The sequence below is a fragment of the Vipera ursinii genome (assembly GCF_947247035.1).
Source record: "Vipera ursinii genome assembly, chromosome: 2".
NCBI classification, from domain to species: domain Eukaryota; kingdom Metazoa; phylum Chordata; class Lepidosauria; order Squamata; family Viperidae; genus Vipera; species Vipera ursinii.
The window spans coordinates 169,434,124-169,457,420 of NC_139513.1; the positions used below are offsets into that span (position 1 = coordinate 169,434,124).

At 45.3% G+C, this 23,297-nt stretch overlaps 2 protein-coding genes across 2 annotated transcripts in view; both read left to right on the forward strand.

Moving 5' to 3' along the window:
* PORCN (porcupine O-acyltransferase) overlaps window positions 1-12,709 on the forward strand; it is a 37,459-nt gene extending 24,750 nt beyond the window's left edge. The window contains exons 10-13 of the mRNA XM_083356761.1: window positions 5,936-5,999; window positions 6,848-6,933; window positions 7,445-7,555; window positions 9,264-12,709. Of these exons, the coding sequence (XP_083212887.1) occupies window positions 5,936-5,999; window positions 6,848-6,933; window positions 7,445-7,555; window positions 9,264-9,365 (363 nt within the window). The 3' untranslated portion in view covers window positions 9,366-12,709. The remainder of the gene's footprint in view (window positions 1-5,935; window positions 6,000-6,847; window positions 6,934-7,444; window positions 7,556-9,263) is intronic.
* Window positions 12,710-14,609: 1,900 nt separating this feature from the next.
* Window positions 14,610-23,290, forward strand: SLC51A (solute carrier family 51 member A; the record flags this gene model as incomplete). Its single annotated transcript, XM_083351142.1, has 7 exons — window positions 14,610-14,800; window positions 15,108-15,259; window positions 15,901-15,974; window positions 17,161-17,316; window positions 17,418-17,529; window positions 20,807-21,059; window positions 22,860-23,290. Exons 1-7 carry the CDS (start codon window positions 14,656-14,658, stop codon window positions 23,288-23,290), a joined length of 1,323 nt encoding a protein of 440 aa, XP_083207268.1. The 5' UTR covers window positions 14,610-14,655.
* Window positions 23,291-23,297: the final 7 nt, after the last annotated feature.

The window sequence follows — 23,297 nt, forward strand, 5'->3', positions numbered from 1 at the left end:
GTCTTGTTCTTCCATCTCAGCCCAGTTCGAATCCGAGCAATTTTATCCAGCAGATATTGACCAAATTCCTCGGCTCGACCCTGCAAGGGTTCCTCCCTCACCTCTTGGTTTAATAGGGAGCGAGTCACCCTGAACAAGGCAGCCGGGCGATTATCTGCGGACGCGATGAGGGTGGAAAAGTAGTTGGATTTTGCCACCCTTATCGCAGCGAGATAAGACCTGGTGAGGATTCTTAGTCGCAATCGGTCGGATTCGGATCGACTGGATCTCCAACGGCTCTCTAGGCCCCGTCTCCGACGCTTCATCTCCCGGAGCTCCTCGGTGAACCATGGGGCTCGCTGGGATCTGCGCCGGGTCAGAGGCCGCAAGGGTACAACTCGGTCCAGAGCCTCCGTGGCTGCCTTTTCCCAGGCTTCCACTAAGGCATCCGCCGAGCTGTGAGCAGGGGGTGCATGCGTGTCCCTAAGCGCTGCCTGGAACTTATCAGGGTCCATTAGGCGCCTAGGGCGGTACCATCTGACTGGCACCGTGCACCCACGGTGGGGGGTGGCAAGGGGGAAGTCTAGCCGCAGGAGGTGGTGATCGGTCCATGACAGGGGCGTAACAGTTGTGGCACCCCCACCGATATCATCACGCCACCGTCCAGACAAGAACACCAAGTCTGGGTTGTGGCCTCTCTCATGAGTCGGCCCAGAAATTATTTGCAACAGGTCCATGGCCGCCATGGAAGCCATGAACTCCCGAGCCAGTTCGGACGATCCTCCCAGGGACGGTAGATTAAAGTCGCCCAAGACCATGAGTCTTGGGAATTCAACCACCAACCCTGAGAGGACATCGAGTAGCTCGGGTAGGGCCGCCGCTGCACGATTAGGTGGTAGGTACGCCAGCAGCAGGCCCAACTGCGCCCCTGGGCCGTATCTCAGTAGGAGAGACTCACACCCGACCATCTGAGGGGCGGTGGTCTCTCGCGGGCTAAGGGATTCCCTGATGATAACTGCCACTCCCCCGCCCCTCCCATGAGCCCGGGGCTGGTGCAGTACCTGGAAACCTGGCGGGCAGAGGTCAACCAGAGGAACACCCCCCTCTGGGCCCAGCCAGGTTTCCGTGATGCAGGCCAGGTCCGCATGCTCACTCTCCACTAGGTCACGAATGAGGTGAGCTTTGTTAGCTACGGACCTTGCATTCAGGAAGACCAGCCTTAGCATGGGAGGGTGCGCACCTTTGCTCCCGGGTCCTCCGGGGGAGAACAGAGGGTCGGAGCGTCTCACCGCTTGTACAGAGCGGAGATGACACTCCCGGTGACGATACGGTCCTCTGTCTGTGCACCTTCTGCCATTCCCCACCATCCTAGGGATGGGATGTTTGTCAGTACGCCACTGGGTGTTATCGGCGACTGGTCCTCGTTGTACGCCGTCGCGAACGGCCGTGGGCCTGGCATGCGTTATGGTGGCTGGAAGGCGTGCCTTTCCCGCGCAACCATAGTCTTCTCCCTCCCCCCTCCCTAACCCCACAAAAAACTTAACTAAGAACTTAATCAGGGGCCTCTTGTTGGGCTTATGCTGGAGGCCCCTGACCCTGCCCGGCCATCTCTCAGAGGCCCAGTGGTTGGGCCCGTCATCAAGATTGGATGTGATGCAGGCGGGTCGCACCCAGGAGAGTGGGGAACCCCTGAGGGCGTGCAGTACTGTGCTAGAGTATTGAACGAGCATAGTCACAGGTGGTTCCGGGAAGGCTGTCCCCTGGATGGTGAATTTGCAGGAGGGTCGAGTCGGGTAGGTGCGTTCCTGGATCGTCGCCCTGCCACTGCCACTTGGCCGGGCGAACCCCCAGAAGCAGGCCACTCCTCATCCTCTCACGATGGGTTGTGTCTCTGCTTCCGGAGGTGGTCCAGAACGTACTCTGGGTGAAGCATACCCCATAGAGCTCTCACCTCTATGGGGTTGCAGGTGTAAGGCCCAGCCACTCTGCCACCGTGGCTAGCACCCAGGCCCGTTATGTCCTGTGGGGAGAGAATGGGCAAGGATGGTTGAGAGTGGGCAGAATGCAGGATGGAGGGATCCATTAATTGGCGTCAGCTCTGGTGGTTCAGCCGCCCAAACAGTTCCCTCCCTGATCCTCTGGGCGTTGTTCCCAGCCGCAGCTCCATGGCCCCTATTGGTTGGGGACCGTCCGGAGCGTGGCCTCCCAGAGGTATGGGAGTCCCTGGTGTCATGCCCCTGCTGTTGCCGTCTCCGATCAAGGTGTCTCGAGGAGGTGGCTCGGGGTGTAGGCCGCAGATGCCTCGCCGCCGCCGCTAACGCCGCTGTCTGAGGCCCCTGGGCAAAAACGGTCTAAGGCCCAGAGAGGCTGTCACTGCCGTCTTCGCCTTCGTTGCCGCCGCTTCCATCGTACAGGGCATAGAGGAGTCGTTGGCAGTTTGTTTTAGTTTCTAAGCTTCATCAGATTGTAGTGTTTTAAATTTAATTTCAGTATGTTTCTTTCCTCCTTAAAGGTTAAATTCGCTGCTTCCATCTATGGGGGAATAGGAATGTAGTCCCTTCCCCTCACTTTTGGAGGTTTTTTGCTTTAGGGATCTTTCCCAGGGACTTAGTTGCAAAATAAGGGAGAGAAGATCAAAAACTCTCACCAATTCCAAGCACGTTGTTCACCGTTGTTCTTGTTAGTGCTCTTGGACTTCTCAGCTGCAAGTAGCTTGGGCTAGACGCTGACATGCAGCTAGCCTTTGTCCTGTCGGGTTCGGAGGGCTTTTCCCAGATCAAACGAAGCGATTGTTGTCACTTTGTGATCAACGGGGTGCCCCTCCTTCACGGTCACCTCTTCGGGGTGACTTTGGAGCCTTCTAGGGTCCCCTGGCAGGGCAAAGCTAGCCATGGGAAGCGGAGATACGCTCTCGCGCGGCCGTGCACTACGGGCGCAAAAACGGAAGTCCTGCACTGGGCTTTTGATATCAACATGGATTTCACTCTCAATAGTCCCCCCCACCCCCCGAACCTCCTCTTCCTGCCACTCTGTTTCTTCTTTCTCTAAGTCTGCTGAGTAAATTTCCCTAGTGATCTGGTCCTTGAAGTCATCTCAGATGCTGGCCCATATATTCAGTTTTTTCATGAAACCCAACTTCCTGCTGATCACTGGCACAACCTTCGATCTAATTATTTTAACTGGTTTTGAGGATGGGCCATTCAGGTTGACCAAGATACCAACGATGACACCTTGCTTTCGTGAAACATCATCTCCTAGGCTTCCATTTTGGAAGTTCATAAACTGGATAGTTTAACTTATGTTACCAGAATTTATGAAGTCTGGCTTCCAGGCATCCTAAGATGCTTGCTTTTTTTGGGATTCACAAGACACAATGAGCTGTTGACATTAAGGTTTATAATGTATAATAGGAATGTAGCATGATGATATATGTGTTCATTAACTAAGTTCGTGTGTTGTGGAAATAGCCAAAGATTGACTGCCTGGGAACAGATTTCTATCACTTACCAACTTAGTGGGATAGGACTGTTTGGTTTGGTTTGGTTTGGTTTGGAAGGTGGGATGACGGCGATGGGGCTAGAAATCTGGATTTTCAGAGATAAGAATTGCTTTCATTCATAATGGTTCCTACTCAGTTCTGTGCAGTGAACTTTCTGCAACTAGCAAGAATTGATGGAATTTGTTGTTGTTGTTAGTTGCGAAGTCGTGTCCGACCCATCGTGACCCTATGGACAATGTTCCTCCAGGCCTTCCTGTCCTCTACCATCTTCTGGAGTCCATTTAAGCTCACACCTACTGCTTCAGTGACTCCATCCAGCCACCTCATTCTCTGTCGTCCCCTTCTTCTCTTGCCCTCAATCTTTCCCAGCATTAGGCTCTTCTCCAGTGAATCCTTCCTTCTCATTAGGTGGCCAAAGTATTTGAGTTTTAGCTTCAGGATCTGGCCTTCTAAAGAGCAGTCAGGGTTGATCTCCTCTAGGACTGACCGGTTTGATCGCCTTGCAGTCCAAGGGACTCGCAGGAGTCTTCTCCAGCACCACAGTTCAAAGGCCTCAATTCTTTGCCGCTCAGCCTTTTTTATGGTCCAGCTTTCACTGCCATACATTGCAAGTGGGAAGACCATAGCCTTGACTATACACACTTTTGTTGACAGGGTGATGTCTCTGCTTTTTAGTGTGCCGTCTAGATTTGCCATGGCTTTCCTCCCGAGGAGCAAGCGTCTTTTAATTTCTTGGCTACAGTCCCCATCTGTGGTGATCTTGGAGCCCAGGAAAATAAAATCTGTCACTACCTCCATTTCTTCCCCAATTGATGGAATAGGAGATGCTAATTAAGAAAATTATATTTTCCCTTTGAAATTTAAAGCTTTTTCTATTGGAAACTCTTGTTATGATTCAGGGTCAGCCTGTGGGTTCGGCAGTTGGGTTGGACGACTCAGAGGAGGAGGGGGGTGTTGAAGACCTTGCTGAGGGGGTTGAAGATCTTGCTGATGAGAGCCCTCAGCCAGGCCCCTCCCACTTGGTCACCACGGAGACCCAGCTGTATGAGCCTGACAGCGTGGATGAAGATGACCCACAGTTGGCCCTGTTCAAGGACGCCCGACGCAGGAGGCAGTCAATTAGGAGTAAACAGAGGAAGGCAATGGGGCTCCTCGGAAGGAGGCAGAGAGAAGCCACGCCCTGAACTCTATATAAGGGGAATGTGTGGGAGGGCTGGTTTGCTGAAGGCAACCGCTTGGATAGTTCCTGTTTCTTAAAGCTCCTGTTTCTTGGTTCGTGTCTTGTCTTGCTCTGTTTTATGTGAATAACTTTGGCAGGCTTTATTCCAGCCTCTTGCCGTTTGTAAAGGGGTTGTCCCTGCTTTTGCTGCAGGGCCGGTAGCAGGCTGGTACAGAACAACTCTCAAGAGATACACTCCATAGATTGCTTGTAAACTAGACCTATACTAACCTTAAGTGAGGAACTCTTTAGATTTTGTTCAGTAGGATGCTTTATTTATTATTATTTTGATAGATTTAAAAGCATTTCTGTCCCGCCTCTCTGGCGCTGTGTTTGCCGAAGCTCATGTTGTCTTTGTATCGTTCATTGATCAACCAAATGGAGAACAAAATCAGTAAACCAAAGAAAGGGCAGATGGTAAGAAGCCAAAGAAACAAAACAGGCTATGGTTTGTACAGTCCGGCTGACCTTAAATTTGTCAGAGCTGCCATAATACACTTGAGCTTCACATATGCTAGCTGTCAGTCTGCCATTAACTTTGGGGGTACGGAGCCAGTGGTGAGGAGGGAAGTACTGCTCATTGTACTTTCCAGAGACACCGCCTCACGGTCTAAGCCAGAGGTCTTCAAACTTGGCCCTTTTATGACTTGTGGACTTCAACTCCCAGAATTCCTCAGCCAGCATCCCTGGCTGAGGAATTCTGGGAGTTGAAGTCCACAAGTCATAAAAGGGCCAAGTTTGAAGACCCCTGGTCTAAGCATTGGGAATGGAATGGAATGGATCACCAACCAGCCCCCATTGAAGAGACAGTTACCAAAACAATTTATTCAAGTATAATTGGACAATAAGGGACTAGCAAGGGGGAGAAACTGAACAGGGAAAGTTAACCGGGAAAGTTTGGCATGCAAACGTCAGTTCTGGCTTTGCTATACTGTAATCCACTTGGCTTTTAGTAAAAAATATACCTATCACTACAAATGGAGTCAAGGGCCTTTCTTGACTAAAGGACCAAGTCGGGGCACGTCTGACAAATTTGTTCTTCCTTCCCCTGTGTTTCCTGGCTATTTCCTCTTGGGGAAGATCTGTTCATATTGAGAAGAATTGCCATCCAGTTTTTTAATCCGGCATCTTCGGAAATCAGTCGTCTTGGTGGCCGTTCTGTGGATCTACTTTTAAAGGTGACCTGGTTCAAAGGGGGTTAGCTGTGGCTGTTCTAACTGCAATCTCATTTCTTTTAGGGGCTGAGCTTCCATTTGGCTGCTGTGCTGTTGTCACTTGGCTTTATCACTTACATTGAACACGGTGAGTCATTCACTGCTGTTTTTCTCCTGCTGAGATTTCTGCTTCCCTTCCTTTATTGTCTGATTTCTGCGCCGAAGCCAAGTCAGATAAAAATACTATTTTATATATTTTATTGTTGCTTTTATTGTAAATAATAGCCACCTAGAATCACTTGTTGGTGAGATGGGTAGCTTATAAATTTAACAAGTAAAAATAAATAACAAATATAATAGCTAAGAATTAAGATAACATCCAATGAAACATATTCCTTAAAAAGATGGGGGAAAGCATTCTTCCAATATTCATATTAGAAAGATTTCGGTCAGCAAGTAAATTTTCAGCCACGACTTAAAAAATGTGATAATAATGCTCACTTTTCCACTTCCTCGCAGTTTTGATGTGAGCACAATCATCACAAAAAACTGCCTGTTAGGAAGTTGCCAGATGGCATGTAGCAACTTTCAGTGTCTTTAGTAGAACCTCCCTTGATAATTATTATTAGATTTTTATCTAATTTTTCATATCTCTTATCATGTCAGGTGGTTGGACTGAGGTAGGACTGGCCAAAGTCACTCAGCCAGCTTTTATACCTAAAGCAAAACTAGATCTCCCCATCTCTTGATTTCTAGGCCAGCACTATATCATACTATGATTTAAGGACAAATGTTATTTTGAAATTCTGTGAACAATCCGTGGTAAAGCTTGGGTTTTTGCATTTTTCTCTCCTCCATTTGGGAGGAAAAGGATATTCATATCCCAATATAGGAAATTTGTTTAAAGTGAACATTCCTTAGTTAAGCAAACAAAAATTTAAAAGCCAAATCTTGGACAGCTTTCAGTACAATTTTGCTTGCCTGGTTTCCGTTTAGTTCTCAGAAAGAGGTTGTCTGTCATCTTTGATGCCTGCATACTCTCCAAGAAGTGTCAGCCAGGATGCTCACATCGCCACAGCACGGTAAGTATGTGCTGAAATTTCAAGGGATCAAACCCCCTCCCCTTTTTACACCTCTTGCTAGAGTAATGTTCTAGCATGAGGTATGCAACTTAGACACTGTAGGACTGCATATCTCCCTTGGTTTCTACAAGTCATCTGCAAGAAATGGGTTCACACTTCTGTTACTCATTGTCTCTCTTTCCAGTACAGGAGAGAGGAAAAGCAGAATGTCAGTGAAAGAATAAATATCCCTGCCCACTTTTGACTCTGACCCTGTCCACTCCCTGCAACCTCAACTGATTGGGCCAAAGATTGTACCTTGAGTCTAGCAGGATCAGGCCTTCCTGATCCTGAAATCTCTTTCGGCTTTTTAGGCCTGGAAATCATTGAAGCCTGTCATAACAAGGCAACGTGTGGCTTCTTACATGAAGTCTCTTGACCAGGCTGTTTATGTTGGGGGTGGGGCAGGGTGGGGTGAATCCTGCTTGTTTACAGTTGGACTGAACCTCTGATGCTTCTTCTGCTACTACAGAATCTCTGGGTTCGTCTCCTCAACCTGTTCTTTGGGGCTCTTGCTGTCTTCCACTTGACCTACTTAGGCTCATTATTTGATATGGATGCTGATGACTCTGTGGAAGAACAGGTGAGATAGCCAGGATAGTGGTGAGTGGCAGAATAGAAGTTTTAAGTGATAATTTGTCCTGGATGTATTTTGGAGAGAAGTCCTAAAAAAAATGTACAGGTAAATGTACTGATGAAAAATCAGCTTCGCATTTATGCAGGTCTGTAAAGCAAAGGAAAGCTGAAGTAAGATTATAAAAAACACAATCATAGTTTCACTTAGTAACTAACCACTTTGCTTAATGACCCTTCCCAGTCCCAGTTGTGGTGAAACAAGGACTGCCTATATTATCTGAGAGACCCTCACCCCTTTACTTTAACCTAACTGATCTAACAATGTGTGGATGTGCCACACAACAGCTAATGTCATCACCTATCTGCATGAGGATGGCAGCAGGTTTAGGGACCGTCCACCAGGGCTTAATGAAATTTCCCTGGAAATTCGGAGGAACACAGAATCATCTCTGATCTGCCTTTTTCGTGATGTCTTAAGCCAAATCAGAGTGAAGGCAATATGCCATTGCCACACTGTGGTAGAGCAGACAAAGACAGTATCAAAAAACGGTGGGGATCATCACCATCGTCCAGACCACAGAGAAATACAGCTGGACCTCACCTACCAATGGCAATTGAACTGTCGCTAAGTGACACAGTTGTAAAAGGTAGTTTTACAGCAGTCCCACTTGTTGTTAGGTGACCCTCATGGAGTTGCAGTGTCCTCGCAGTCATGTGACTGCCACTGGCAGCTTCCGGCCAGCTTCCCTATTGACTGATTGTCAGAAGACAGCAGTGAAGGTTACAAATGGCAGTCACATGGTCTCAGGACACTGCAAGATCGTAACTGTGAATTAGTTGCGGGGTGCCCAAATTGTGATCCTGTGACTGCTGCACACATGGCAACAGCTGCATTTATAAGGATCATCGTAAGTTCCCTTTGTTAAGTTCCACTGTGACTTCAAAGGATCGTCAAACCTTTGGTTGTTCAATGAGAAATGCCTATAATTTAAAAAAAAGAAGGGTGGGGAAATGGAGTGATTTTGTCAAAAAATGTTCAGTTTAGAGCATTGTTTCTGCCTATGGGAGCACAGATTACAGCTACTTGGGTTGAGAGTTGCTCCCTTTCTGAGTGGTTCACACATAAAATGATTTCCAATGTGTCACCTTGGAGGCTGTTCTTCACCCCACCCCTGACGTCCCGTAGCCAATTTTTTTTCTCATGGAAGGTCAGAATAAGGTGACACTCTTATCTGGCCTAATTTTACTTGTGGCAACCAGCTCTCGGGGAAACAAGCATTTATTAAGGATGCTGATGTTAATCAGATAATTAGACCTTTGTTTATTACTTGCTTAAGACTGCACTAGATGTTGCTGGTACCTATTGAAATGTAACTTAATTGTCCCGAGGGATCAAAACTAAAAAAAACTGTAATAGTGACAGCAGTGACAGAAAAAGGAAATCCCTCAGTGCAATCATGGAATAGGGGTAAAATGCCGCTAAGAAAGGCTCAGCCTTTCTGAACTTCAAGTGGCCATCATCTTCAGCTAGTCTGGAAACTACCAGGTCAAGTACCAACTTAGGGGAACTTGCCTGTGACAAAAGGCTAGGCCTATATATTTGTTTGGAAGGGGATTCTCTAAACTTTTCCCTGTCTGAATGAAAGCCTCTCCACACCGTCAGGAGTTGTCTGTGCCAGAATCTGACTTGGCTGATGTGCTGCTTTTCCCTCCAGGGTTATGGCATGTCTTATACCATCAACAAATGGTCCGAGCTGAGCTGGGCCAGCCACTGGGTGACCTTCGGGTGCTGGGTCTTCTATCGTCTCATCAGCTGAAGCAGGACCCTCCTGTGAACTTGAGGAGACGGAGCAGGGGATGATGGGTGGAGAGGCAGAACTGATAAGACTCCTCACCTTCAAGAACATTGGATGCCCACCGTCGACTTGAGTGCCCTGGATATTGACTGATTCCTTCTTTCTCTGGGATGCTGATGGAGGGAAGGAGCTCCCCACTTCTGTGCCCTGAGTGGGGAGGAACATGCATCCCATGTAGACAAGGCAGGTTGAGTACCAAGGTATTTTCCTAAATACCTATAAAAGAAAGCCTTTTCTTCCGTTTGCAACATGGTCTGGACTGCAGTGTCTATAATATTCTTCCACTGGTTTCCTGGGGCTTGTGGGAGTTGTTATCCAGAGGGTACCAGATTGCCAGTTCAGATCTTGTACACAATACCTCTTTCAGAAAAACTTGGCTCCTGCCAGGTCCTTGTTGACACTCCCTCTAGTGGCAATTGAAGAAACAGCACCAGCTTTCCCTTCCCCTCTGAATTATTTTTACTGCATGTTTTGCTCTCTCTTGCAGCTGTAGGTGGGAGCTGCACCCGCTGCTTCCGAGGTACCCCTTATTACTCCTTAGGGAACTCTGTCTTTAGTGTAAAGTCTGATGATTAGCCAACGGGAATCATGATGCTTTAAGCTGCATTGAAGATGCTGTTGATTATCTTTAAAAGTAGGGCAGTTTGTATAGATGTAGTAGCTTTCTCTGTTTTGCTTCTAAAGCCCTTGGATTTTTTCCCCAGACAATCATGGCAGAAGCATTGTTGAGTCCATGGAGGAGAGGGCTGGAAAGACTGGGAAAGAGCACAAGCAATTCTAGCTAGGGATGATCCTCAAGAAGTACTGAATCTTTTGAAATTTTCACTATCTGAATCTATGGAATTCTTGTTCGTTTCAATTTTTATCCACTGTTATATGGTGGCAGAAACTGGCAGCATTGTTTTTTTAATCAGAGTGTAGCTGCTCAGATATTTAATTCAGCAGTGCCAAATTTCGCACAGAAGCTTGAACTGCTCTAGTAATAGCATACAATTGATTTGGATTAATTAATCTGGACTAAGCCTTGCTCCATAGTTTAATGAATATATTGTGGATAAAGTGCCCACTAAGTGTTTAAAAAAAAAGGAGGAGGACAGGGAGAAGAGAACCATTGTGCCTTCTTGACATATGTTCCCTCCTGTCTTTATAAATCAAAAGCTTATTTGAGTGGTTTGGAGGAAGTATCCCCCAATTTCTGTTATGCGGTATTTACAAGCTAAGGATGGCGCTGTTTCCTTTGTCACTAACACACCGATAATCCCATGACAGGATCTCTCCTGAAATGCATACAAGCTGTTTAGGTGGTATACTTCCCAAGAGAAGGACCACCCTTGTCATTGCAGCCAAGAATTAACCTTTAACCTGTTTTTGTGAAGGGGAGACAAGATCACAACTGGGAACAATAGGATCGGAACATTCAACATGGACAATGCCCAAGAATGGAAAGTTGGAACACTGAACAGTTCTTTAACTCTCTTCTCCTATAAAAGAAAGCTAAATGCAGACAAGCTTTTTACATGGGGCAGGTCATCCTGGACTCGCAACCTTCATTTAGTCATTGTTCAAAATGACAACAGCACTAAAAAAAAAAGGTGACTTAGAATTGGTCACACTTAAAACATGTCAAAACATCCCCTCAAGTCCCATGATCAAAATTAGGCAACCGGCATGTATTTATAATGGTTGTAGCATCCTGGGATCACGAGGTCACCATTTGTGACCTTTATGGACAGCTTCCGACTGGCAAAAGTCAGTGGGGGAAATTGGATTCGCTTAATTCACTTAACTGCAGTGATTTTGCTTAACGGCTGGGGCAAAAGAAAGTTGTAAAATTGGGCATGATTTACTTCACCACCACCACCACCACTTAGCAAAGGAAAATCTGGTCCCAACTATTCTCATAGGTTGAGGACTAGCTGTACTATGGAATTCAGTTCTCTCCATTTGCAGGCCCAGCAGAAGAAGGTGGTAGAAGGCAGTGGGCCGCTCCAGGGGGGAAGAAAGGCCTCCTTTTATAAAATGGCCGCTCTTGGTTTTTTTAAAAAATTTTCACACACTTTGACATGAAATGAAATAACAGAAATGTGCCCAGCAGGGGATAAGCTGTACTTTTAAAGTGGTGGGGTACAGACAGTGGTGGGATTCAGCCGGTTCGCATCACTTTGGCAGAACCAGTAGCTAATGTTTTGTTGCCCAGGCCCAGAATGGACTTCCAGAAGCGGCATCCACACAGAGGACCGGTTGTTCACATATTTGAATCCCACCACTGGGTACAGATCATTCAGTGCTATCCAGAGCACTGCTATTTCTTCTACCTCTTGGGGCATCCATAAAGTAGGACTAGCCCGCAGAACATCCTAGCAAAGACAGGTTTCTCAGCTGCTCGCTTTCAAGCGGCATAGGAGAGTTCGATCTTAACAGGCCAGATGAATTCAGTTCATGAGAAGATATGCGACAGAAGGCTGCTTGTGGCGTTTTCTCCGGTTTTTAAAAAAAATGCTTGGATTTACAAAACTTTGGAGAGCCATGTTCTGGAGGTCTTGTAGAGTCACTAGCTGAATCAGTTCTGGAAGGACAGGTGAGACACATGGCACCTGACTCATTGGGCAACAATATAAGTTCCGGGCATATTGAAAGTTGAATGGTTTTGTGAGAAGCTGACTATCGCCCTTTCTCTAACATGCTAGTTTATTATGTGTGTTGCCATTTTTAAAAGCGCTTGTGTGAAAAAGCGACCCACACAGCAACTACAAATGGAAGTATTAGTTTTCCCACTTATCCAGATGTCCCCCAGAGTGTTGGACTTAAGGTGTCTTCCCACAATTTTTATTTGCTGGCCAAAATACAATACAACAATTTAAAAGGTGGTATTGTGATCTGAGTTTTGATCACCTTGCTACTCTTCTTTGCCTCTGTGAGGGCACAGCAGAATACATTTGCAACCGGATGCAAAAAATAAGGTCAAAGAGAAAATTTTAGCAGATAATGCTTGTTTCTGTGTGATACTGGTGCATGTTGAGCCTCTCTCTCCCATCTAGCTGTTTAAAACCCTAGATTCTGATTCCTTTTAGCATTTGTTTATCTGCTAATCCTTCTTTGGTTTTGGAGGAATCAAGACCTTGCTGGAATACAGTCTAGCTCCATTCCAAGTCTTTTTGTGGACTACACTGTCAAAATACCAGGATATATCTTCTTTCCCTTGCCCGGGTGAAGTAGAAGATGCTATGGACCATAGGTAGACTATTAAATGACCGACTATTCTTTTTTAAAATATCTTTGATTTGTTTATAAAATAAATATTCAGTGGAAACACATGGACAATTTTCTGATGTTTTACATGTTTTATTCTTTATTAATTTGGGTGATGTTTTCCTTTTGAGGAAAAGGCTGGTATGAAGTGTGGATATTAAAGAAAGGCAATTGGAGGCCTAATGAAGAACTATGTTTAAATAAATGGTAGCCAGGAAATGGAACGCTCTAGGGCACATCTTCCCTATTCCTGGCAATGAATAATAAATTGTTCTTTAAAAAGAGTTATTTGGCATCAGGATATGCCAATGTTATTCATTTGTTTAATCAGTTTGTTCAATTACTATCTCAGCCAGTGACTCTAGGCAGCAGACAGTGCCAAATAGAATCAGTGAGATCCCGAATGCAAAAATTAAACACAAAAATTACAATACGCAGCAGATGAGAAAAAAAATCTCTGCAAATTGTCTCACTGGGCTTGAAGAAAATTAATGCAGGATCTATATTTTTCTAGAAGTAGATTTTATGTCAGTTATAGGCATGCTTAGAACCATCATACTTGGATGACTGCCCAAATTGTGCTGTTGGTTATAACCAGTCTGGTTTCCCTGAGAAGCTAAGAAAGCTTTGCATTTCTACAATCACCCTTTTTTAAAAAAAGATATCAGAATGACAATTTCATTCATCTCATTCATCCTACTTCACAGAGAAGCTGAATATTAAAACCAGAGTCAAAATTCAAACTTAAAATCCTGGGGACCTCATGGATTCACCCACGTAGTATTCTTGGCAGCAATAAAATGCCTTGCTATATTGGCTTTTCCCAGATATTTTTCCCACTATCTCATGAAACCTGCACTCCTGCAATTTCCAAGTGTTCTCCCATCAAGTTACCTGTCCAAGCCTGACCCTGCTTAGCTTTTGAGTCCAAAGAAGAGTATAACCAAGTGCCGATACCTGCTGAGATGCAAAAAACTAGAACATAATGAAGTTGTATGTGACTGTGACAGTTATTTGTTTGAATCTATGCTATTATATAAACAGGTGTCAAATAGGTTGGGATTTTGGTTTTCGGAGCAAAAGAGGATGTAGGAACAAAAAGCTAAATCATCTCTTTTTCTCTCTTGCTTCCATTTCACTCATCGGTTTCCCCAGATACATTGCATTTGACGTTTGATATTTCTGAGACAAGCCCGTCATTCCTGAGCAGGAATTTTAGCCAACTCTCAACCCTTTCTTCCACAAGGCAGTTTCCCTGCATTTAATTATATCACAAGACAAGCCCTGGCCTAATTACAGCTTGAGCAGCCTCAGAAGGCCACCCTACAAGAAAATCTCATTCCTTAACCAATGTGGTGGATTAGTATATTTGCAGATGAAGAGAAGGAGGCAACAAATCCAAGGTTTAGATATCATAACCATCATTTCAAAATTAGTCCGTGAGATTCGACTATTGTGGTTGATATTCACAAAAGGACATTCTATGTGTTGGAAAATACGTATTTCTCAAAATCCTTTCAGCTGAGCTGACCCTAGGCTTCTGTTTGTAAAATAGGATCTTCAAGATTGCGTATGGCTTAATACTGTAATACTTGTCTAATACTTAATACTGTGAAAACCTGCTCTACACATAGGAGTAGTTTACCCTTTAAAGCAGTGGTTCTAAACCTATGGTCCACGGACCACTGGGAGGGGCCACAATGTCACAGGGGTTCTGCAAAGGCTTGAAGAAATGTCATTATTTAAATCTTGAGTTAAGTCTTGGTGGCGAAGAAGTATATTAAGTATTTAAAGGGGATCCATGGTGAAGAAAAGGTTGAGAACCGCTGCTCTAGAGGAAACTCCAAGCTTGATAGCAGTGTATTCTACTACAGATTCATACTGCTAAAAGATTAGGACTGTAACCGTTTTTTAATTTTATCGGATGCATTCAGGAATTCATGGCAGGTGAAGAAAGCTGGACTTGGCCCCGTTGCCAAGACGCCCATCTTAGCCTGTGTCAATGATTAATTCAGTGACTAATGATAAGAAAGGAGGAAGTCATTGGCTGGGGAGTGGTACCTGTCCCAGTGAAAAGAAAATGGCGCGTGACCCAAACTGCTCCCTTGTCAGCGATCAGTTGCCTCTGTCATCCGAGATCTTCCAAGGTGAGGATGGGGAATTTGTGGAAAGCTGCAGCCCGGATAAGTTGAGGTTCTGGTAATGAATGGTGAAAGATGGAGAAAAGACAGAATAAAGGCATCATCCCATACTTACAGTTTGGCCAATCATGGCCAAGTAGTAACGGGAGCATTCTGGTCAACGCAAAGTCTCTGTTACAAGAGCAAGCGTGTTCTACAACATTTTGGATTAAAAGGGAGGGAATTCAATAAAATAGGACTTCCAGCAGGAATTGGGAATGGAGATTAGAATCTGCTCTCATCTCTCCAAACCACATTTGCCTGTCTCCCACAGTTATTAAGGCTCAGATCTGGATTTTCTTAATCCCAGTATTCCTGGGTCTTGTGCAAGTTGGTCTGTTTCTGGAACAAATAGGCTTCTTCTTACGACATGGCAAGAGTTCCCATCGCACCAGTGTCTTACTTTGGATCCTGGGAGTTTATCCGGTAAGAATGGAGAGAAGGAACGCCACCACTAAGTATATGTTCTTGAATATAAGGTTTAGAAAACTCATTGAATTCCTCCATAGAGTAGTTTATTTAGCAAATTTGTGTCCAGTAGCAGCTGCCACAAGCAAGCTCTTTTTTTAAAATAGGACTGCAGCAAAGCATAGCTCAAGATCACTCCTCATAATTTATTCAAGAAGAAATAGGGTTATGACATACAGGCCATGATTCAAGTCTTCTTGTGATAGATCATTCATTGACAGCCGCTTCTTTACAAACCCACACCAGTTGTTGCTGGAAGATAGAATGGGTGGCCTTTGCTATAGCAACAAAATCATCACGACAGGCTCTTCTTTCAGGAGCCACTAGATCTGAGTGCTAAATGTAACATCTCGGAATACCAGTAGGTCAAACTGCACAGTGAAAATATCACACTACGGGGAAATAGCATGTACTGTATAAATTCTGCCTAGATGTTTGTTCATCTCTTTTGTGGGTGGAGTAGCAATCAAAAAAGAAGAGTGTTTAGTAATAATCTCAGGAATGATAGAGTGCATAGGAATACTTGTAGGGTGCCTTGCTGGCTAGGAAAAATTTAAATTTAAAAGGTACAAATCTATCTTTATACTGTCCTCAAACAGGTATTCAACCTCACCTCCCTCATCTGTTTGTACATCCCTCGAGCTTCCTTTGTCTGTAACTTTGTGGCTTCCATGTAAGTTTCTTTCCATGGGGACAATCGAGGGAGGGGGGGGAGAATGCAGAAAACTCCAACTGCACCACAACTTCTGCTCCAGCTCGTCAAAGGAATTGTACTAGCAGCTTTCACCCTTGAAAACAAATGCAAAGAATTTCAGCATTCTAACCCCAGGCATTGAATTATGCTGGGTTATTTATCTGAGCTAGGCCTTGTAGTGTAGTGTGCTTCAAATTTCAATCTTGATCCTTTACAGTAAAAGCAGGAAACTGAATCCAAACATGCCTTAGATTCTCAATCATTTCTCCTGCACCCTTTGTACAGTGGAAAATGTGGAGGGAAATATCTTCCTGAGGTCCTATCTGTTGTCCAGTGCATGGAAGTTGCCATCAGCATAAGAAAAATACTGTCTCTGAGAGTCAAAGTAGCTTCCTTGAATCTAACAGAATTGTCTTAGAAGGTTCTTCTAATCTAACCCCCTGCTCAAGCAGAAAGCCCTACACCATTTCAGACAAATGGTGGTCGAGATGGCTATGTATGGAAATTCATGTGTTAATATCTGCAGTCATCTAACTTGTGTGCATGTAAATATGAGCCCTGATTTCTCAGTGCCTGTAGCCTATTGGGAACCAAAACAGGTTCTTTTCTGCTGTTTTTGCTGAAGATGCTTGAGATTTTCTACATGAAAAGCATCTGCTCTCTAATTGAACAACAATTCTTTTGATTTTTGTTTAAGATACATAACAATAAAAACGTATGGCTGGGCCATCTAGATGACAGAGTCCAATTCCTTCGCCATATGATTGTCTTTCTTACCGTACGTGTGCAGATGCATGACGATTTAATTCACCAGAAATTAGTAATTGGATTGACCTACTACCAGTCAGTCGTCCCAGTATTTTAGTCTTCATTGGAGTTTGTTTATTGTAGGTCTCTCTAGCCTTGAAAATAGGCATAGGAGCAGAAGTCATAGAGTTGCACCCCAACCCTCAGTTTTCCATACCAATCTCCCTGATAGTTATGGCTTGTCAATTATGTTTTCTATTTTCAAAATGAGCAGCCGTTGAAATAAGTGTTGAAAATAAACATTCCATATTTCAGTTTCGGTATCCCGGGGAAGCTGAAACAGGCCACTCAGATTTCTTCTTCTCTACCTACTAGCTGGTGTACGTTTTACATCATGTTCCTATTCTTATTGCTGCAGATACCACTCCATCACCCTCTGGAAGTTCCTTGCGTTGATCCGGGACTTCTTTGGCGGCTCAGAACAGATGGTCCAGCAACTGGCAGGGCAGCACGTTTCTCCGAACCCTTTTCCATGCTGCTGCTGCTGTTGCCTTCCTGAGATTGCTGCCAATCGGTAAGAGACATTTTTAACCTTCCTTACTTTCCCTCCTCTTCATCACATAGCGAGTCACTCTTTGACCTTCTTCTCTCTGTCCCCCTCACCCACCCTGGCAGAGCAAACTTGCGATGTATGACTGTGGCAGTGTATCAGCTTTCCCTCATCCGGACCATCCTCTTCTTCATCACCCTGATCCTCTGGACTGATGATGAATATGACTACGGTGCTGTGAGTAATTTTGGGCCCTGAAATTCGTAGACTATGAGCAAAGGAGAGAACTCCTGTTAACTAGAGCAGGGGTCCCCAATCCCTGGTCCGTGGGCTGGTGCCAGGCCGTGGCATGCCAGCAACTGGTCTGCACAAACAAGCAAAGCCCCATCCGTGGGATCCAGACAGCACACAAAACCACACACTCTCCGGTCCATAGAAAAACCTTCCTCCACAGAACCGGTCCCTGGTGCCCAAAAGGTTGGAGACCTCTGAAGTAGAGAATGGTCAAGAGGCTTTTTCCATGGGTGGGTGGAAATAATTTATCTTACATGTTTGGTTGATAGACATTTCCATTGGATTGAGATAACTGGAATGAACATGGTATTACATCTGGTGGAGCAATGAAGCTTGTCTTGGTTATCACCAAGATTTGGCTGAACAAAACAATCTGAGAACAGCTACAGTTGCAAGAAAAAGTATGTGAACCCTTTGGGATTACGTGGAGTTTTGCATGAATTGGCCATAAAATGCGCTCTAAACATCATGTAAGTCACAACAATAGAAAAACACAGTCTGCTTAAAATAATACTACACAAACATTAGCTGTTGTCATGTTTTAATTGAACATAAGATGGAAACATTCACGGTGCAGGGTGGAAAAAGTATGTGAACCTTTGGACTTAATAACTGGTTGACCCTCCTTTGGCAGCAATAACCTCAACCAAACGTTTCCTGTAGTTGCAGATCAGACCTGCACAACGATCTGGAGTAATTTTGGACCACTCCTCTTCACAAAACTCTTTCAGTGTAGCAATATTCTTGGGATGTCTGGTGTAAATCGCTCTCTTAAGGTCATGCCACGGCATTTCAATCGGGTTGAAGTCAGGACTCTGATTGGGCCACTCCAGAAGGTGTATTCTGTTCTGTTGAAGCCATTGTTTTGTTGAATTACTTGTATGCTTTGGGTCATTGTCCTGTTGCATCACCCATCCTCTGCGGAGTTTCAATTGGCGGACAGATGGTCGTACGTTTTCCTGCAAAATGTCCTGATAAACTCTGGAATTCATTTTCCCATCAATGACAACAATCCGTCCAGGCCCTGAGGCAGCAAAGCAGCCCCAAACCATGATGCTCCCTCCGCCATGTTTTACAGTGGGGATGAGGTTTTGATGTTGGTGTGCTGTGCCTTTTTTTCTCCACACATAGTGTTGTGTGTTTTTCCCAAACAACTCAATTTTGGTTTCATCTGTCCACAGTATATTTTGCCAGTAGTGCTGTGGAACATCCAGGTGCTCTTTTGCAAACTTCAAACGTGCTGCAATATTTTTTTTGGACAGCAATGGCTTCCTCCGTGGTGTCCTCCCAGGTACTCCATTCTTGTTTAATGTTTTCCTTATTGTAGATGTGTCAACAAAAATGTTAGCATGTGCCAGAGATTTCTGTAGGTCTTTAGCTGACACTCTAGGATTCTTCTTTACCTCATTAAGCATTATGCGCTGTGCTCTTGCAGTCATTTTTACAGGACGACCACGTCTAGGGAGAGTAGCAACAGTGCTAAACTTTCTCCATTTGTAGACTGTCTTACCGTGGACACATGAACATCAAGGCTTTTGGAGATACTTTTGTAACCCTTTCCAGCTTCATGCAAGTCAACAATTCTTGATCGTAGGTCTTCTGAGAGCTCTTTTCTGTGAGGCATGGTTCACATCAGACAGTGCTTCTTGAGACCAGTAAACCCAAAACAGGTGTGTGTTTTTAAAGGGCAGGACAGCTGTCAGCAACACATCCAATATCATCACACTGATTGGAGTCAAGGTTGGCTCACTCCTGGCTCCAATTAGCTCTTGGAGAAGTCATTAGGCTAGGGGTTCACATACTTTTTCCACCCTGCACTGTGAATGTTTACATGTTATGTTCAATTAAAACATGACAACAGCTAATGTTTGTGTAGTATTATTTTAAGCAGACTATGTTTTTCTATTGTTATGACTTACATGACGTTTAGAGCGCATTTTATGGCCAATTCATGCAAAACTCCACGTAATCCCAAAGGGTTCACATACTTTTTCTTGCAACTGTATACTTCTATCTGAGGGAAATATATTGATGTTGTGGATAATACCGCAGCTGTCTCATTTTGAAAGTAATGTATATAATTGACAGCTGTGGAATGCCACAAAATGCCGTACTATAGTGTGGAAGGCTCCTTTTCAAGTTTCTCCATTGAATCCTTTCCTGTATTAGTAAACCTGCATCCCAAGGCTATTAAAAGATGTTCACTCCTCACTGAACTTTTTCTTCTACTCCCTGGTTAACAACAACAACAGTAATGTTGGAAGGGACCTTGGAGGTCATCTAGTCCAACCCCCTGCTCAGGCAGGAAACCCTATACCATTTCAGACAAATGGTAATCCAAAGACAGTGAAGAAAGAAGGACCCCTGAAGGTGCAAGTGGCCAGTTTTGTAACTGATTAAACAGTTTTTAGCTCCAGTAAAAAGCTAAACAAAACAGATATATTACAGAGATTAGGAAGAAACTAATACTTTTAATAGTCTTAGCATGTTGAAAAACAGAAGACTTTTCTTATAGAATCACTGTGCACAATATCCTACGAGTCATAAAAGAGCCAAGGTTGCCTAGCCCTGCTCTAGTTCTAACACTGATGTCCTGAAACCTCCCACAAACTCCTCTTTGGAGCATGTCCCCCACTCCCTGCCTGCCATTTTCCCCTAAAATTTGAGTCCCTCTGTAGCAACTGTACCTGTTGAGCTAAATAATGGCCAGCCTTTCTAATGAAGTATCTAGGGCAGACATGTCAAACACAAGGCCCGGGGGCCAGATCCGGCCCGTGAAGTGGTTTCATGTGGCTCGTGAAGCCATCCTGGAAACAGTGAGGGAACGGCCCCCACTGCCTTGGCCCTGGCCCAGAGACCCTCCTCCTGCCAGAGACCCTCAGATCTGTCCCACTCCTGCCCAGGCCCCCATAGGCACCCTTGATGCGAACGATGTAGCCCACCCAGTAGGCCATACACACTCTAGCCACGCCCACCCAGCAGGCCACGCCCACCCAGGCCACACCCACCCGGCCCCCTGAGGGCAACTGCAAAGCTGATGCGGCCCTCAATGAAATTGAGTTTGACACCCCTGCTCTAGAGAGATAATGTTCAGGAACTTTCTTAAGCCAAAGGTTTTTTGGCCTGCCTTTCAAATTCAGGAGGGTTAAAATCAACTTATGGCTTTCTGTGGGTCACAACCGAGAAGACCCGTAGTGTGTCGTGACTTTTTCTCTTCCAGGTGGGCTACACCAATCCCAATTCCTACATCAGTGTCATCATAGCCATCTCCACCTTCCTCTCCTTCTATGGCTATTTGCTCTTTTACAAGGCCACCAAGCCGGCCCTCGAGGGCTACAACCTGCGCTACAAGTTTGTCTGCATCATTTTGGTTCTTGTCCTTTGCGAGCTGCAGAGTGGAATCGTGGAGACGATGGGAGCCTTAGGTGCCATTCCTTGCAGCCCTTCTCTCTCGCCTGTTACCCGCTCCCAAAGTAAGTCATATCCATGAGGCACGTGGTTTATAGGTGGAATGGGTGGACTTAAGAGACTTAAGAGACTTTGGCAAGTGGGCAATTAAGCCTTTTAGCAAGAATGTTTTCTGTGCTTTCGCTAGGTGGTTGTACTGTAGGTTTTTTTCCCTTAGCAGTTGAATAACGAGCCTAAACATACCAATACATACATACATACATACATACATACATACATACATACATTTATTAAACCTGTATGCCACCCATTTCGCTTCCCAACATTGTAAAAAGAATAAAATAAAAACATTAAGAACTTAGAAATGTTAAACATTAAAATTAACAAAAATCGGGTAAACCAGGAACAAGTACACGACCAAGATGGAGCTGGGATCTTCTCAATCCACCAACCACCTCCAGCATGAAACACCTCCATTGGAACCCCTAGCCCAGGGGTAGGCAACCTTGGCTCTTTTATGACCCTTGGACTTCAACTCCCAGAATTCCTGAGCCAGCATGGCTGGCTCAGGAATGCTGGGAGTTGAAGTCCATCAGTCATAAAAGAGCCAAGGTTGCCTACCCCTACCCTAGCCTATTGGCATAGTCAGGTTTTGAGGCCCTTTTGGAAGGCGCCAAGGTCCAGTTCTGTGGAGAGCGGTTTTCCCGCAGGCTGGGCGGGGGGCTAGTTTCACATGGTTGTCTGCATCCCATGTGTGTGTGTGTGTGGATGGGTTTTCTCTCACCCACATGGCCTGGTTTCTGGCAGGCCATGGACTGCCACTGGTCTGCAGCCGGGGGTTGGGCAACCGTGGCCTGGAAGGTGGGAGGCGGATCTCATCTCCAGCGACATGATGTTCCCGAGGGTGGGGAGCCCTGGCAGAAAGGGCTCTTTTCTTTTAGACCCCTCCAGCTGAAGTTCCTTGACTGACGGGATCCACAGCAGGCCACTTCTGCCGGAGTGAGTGGAGTGGGCTCATCCCACTGAGGTGGGATGGTTCTGCAGGTAGCCAGGTCCCACGCCATTAAGGGCTTTAAAGGTAATAACCAAAAGCTTGAATTGCACCCAGAAGCAAAATGGCTTACACAACCATGGTGTTTCATGGGTCAACCTAAGGGCCCCTAGGAGTGTCCATGCAGCTGCCTTGTGTAATTTGTAGCTTCCGAATACTCTTCAAGAATAGCGTCACGTAGAGCACATTACAATACTCCAGTAGACATGAGGGGGAAAAAATGGCTTGGGAACAGTAGATGATGAGTCTAGCTTTGAAGCACAAGTACAGTGAAGTATGACTTCCTTGCCTGAATGTAGGTGCACCCACCTAGCGATCTTGCTGTCTGCAGTGGCAGGGGTAGCAGCAATGCACCAGCTTGCCTTGTATCTTGGGAGTTGCAGAAAAAGGACTCGGAAGCTCCGATTCTGCTCCTTTCCAAAGATTACGCAGGTGCCTGCCTCACGATGAATAGTTCAAGCTGAAGGTCTCGATTTGTCAAAAGTTACAAAGCGCATAGCGCCTTTTTGAAGAATTTGTTGCAGCTTTGTTTGTTCAGCAAATAGAGACGTTCTGCAAGATCTTTTCTGTTTTCCTTAGCCGCTGCCCTCACACTTTCAAAAGTATTTTTTGTGGCTACTTTTACAAAAAGGAAGCTGCCTTGCACACGTCACCCCATTTTCAGGATTTGTGCAAAATCAAAACACATAGACTGTATTTCCTCAACCTGATGTCCTCCAGTCGTGTGTTTATGCTCCTAGGGAATTGAGAGGTCAGCAAATAACATCCTTTCTCTGGGCTACCCTATCTTCATACTTCTCTTTTATCTTTCCAGTGATCTACTACTATGCTTTGGCCATTGAGATGTTCCTTATTGGCGTATTTGCTCATTATTCTTTCCGAAGAGTTGAACCCTCCATGGAAGCTCAGCAGGTCATCCACCATCAAGCCTCCCAGATCCAGGAGGGCCCATCTGGTCGTGGTAGTCCTGCTGAGGGTGTATCTGTGGAGGGAACAAACCCTGGCTACCTCTGTGATGAGGCTTTCTGTACAATTGAACACTCTCCCCTGGACCGCTTTAATTTCATTGGAAAGGAGCCTGGGAACAGACAGCAGCAAAATTGGGGACTTGGCTGCCACAGAGAAGCCCTGAAGACAGAGGGACTTAGGTTAAGCCTACAACAACCTGGAACTGAAGCGTCAAGTGAAATCCAAATTCAATCCCACGTTAGCAAAATGGAAGCAAATGGAGCCTCTGCGGTATAGCCACCAT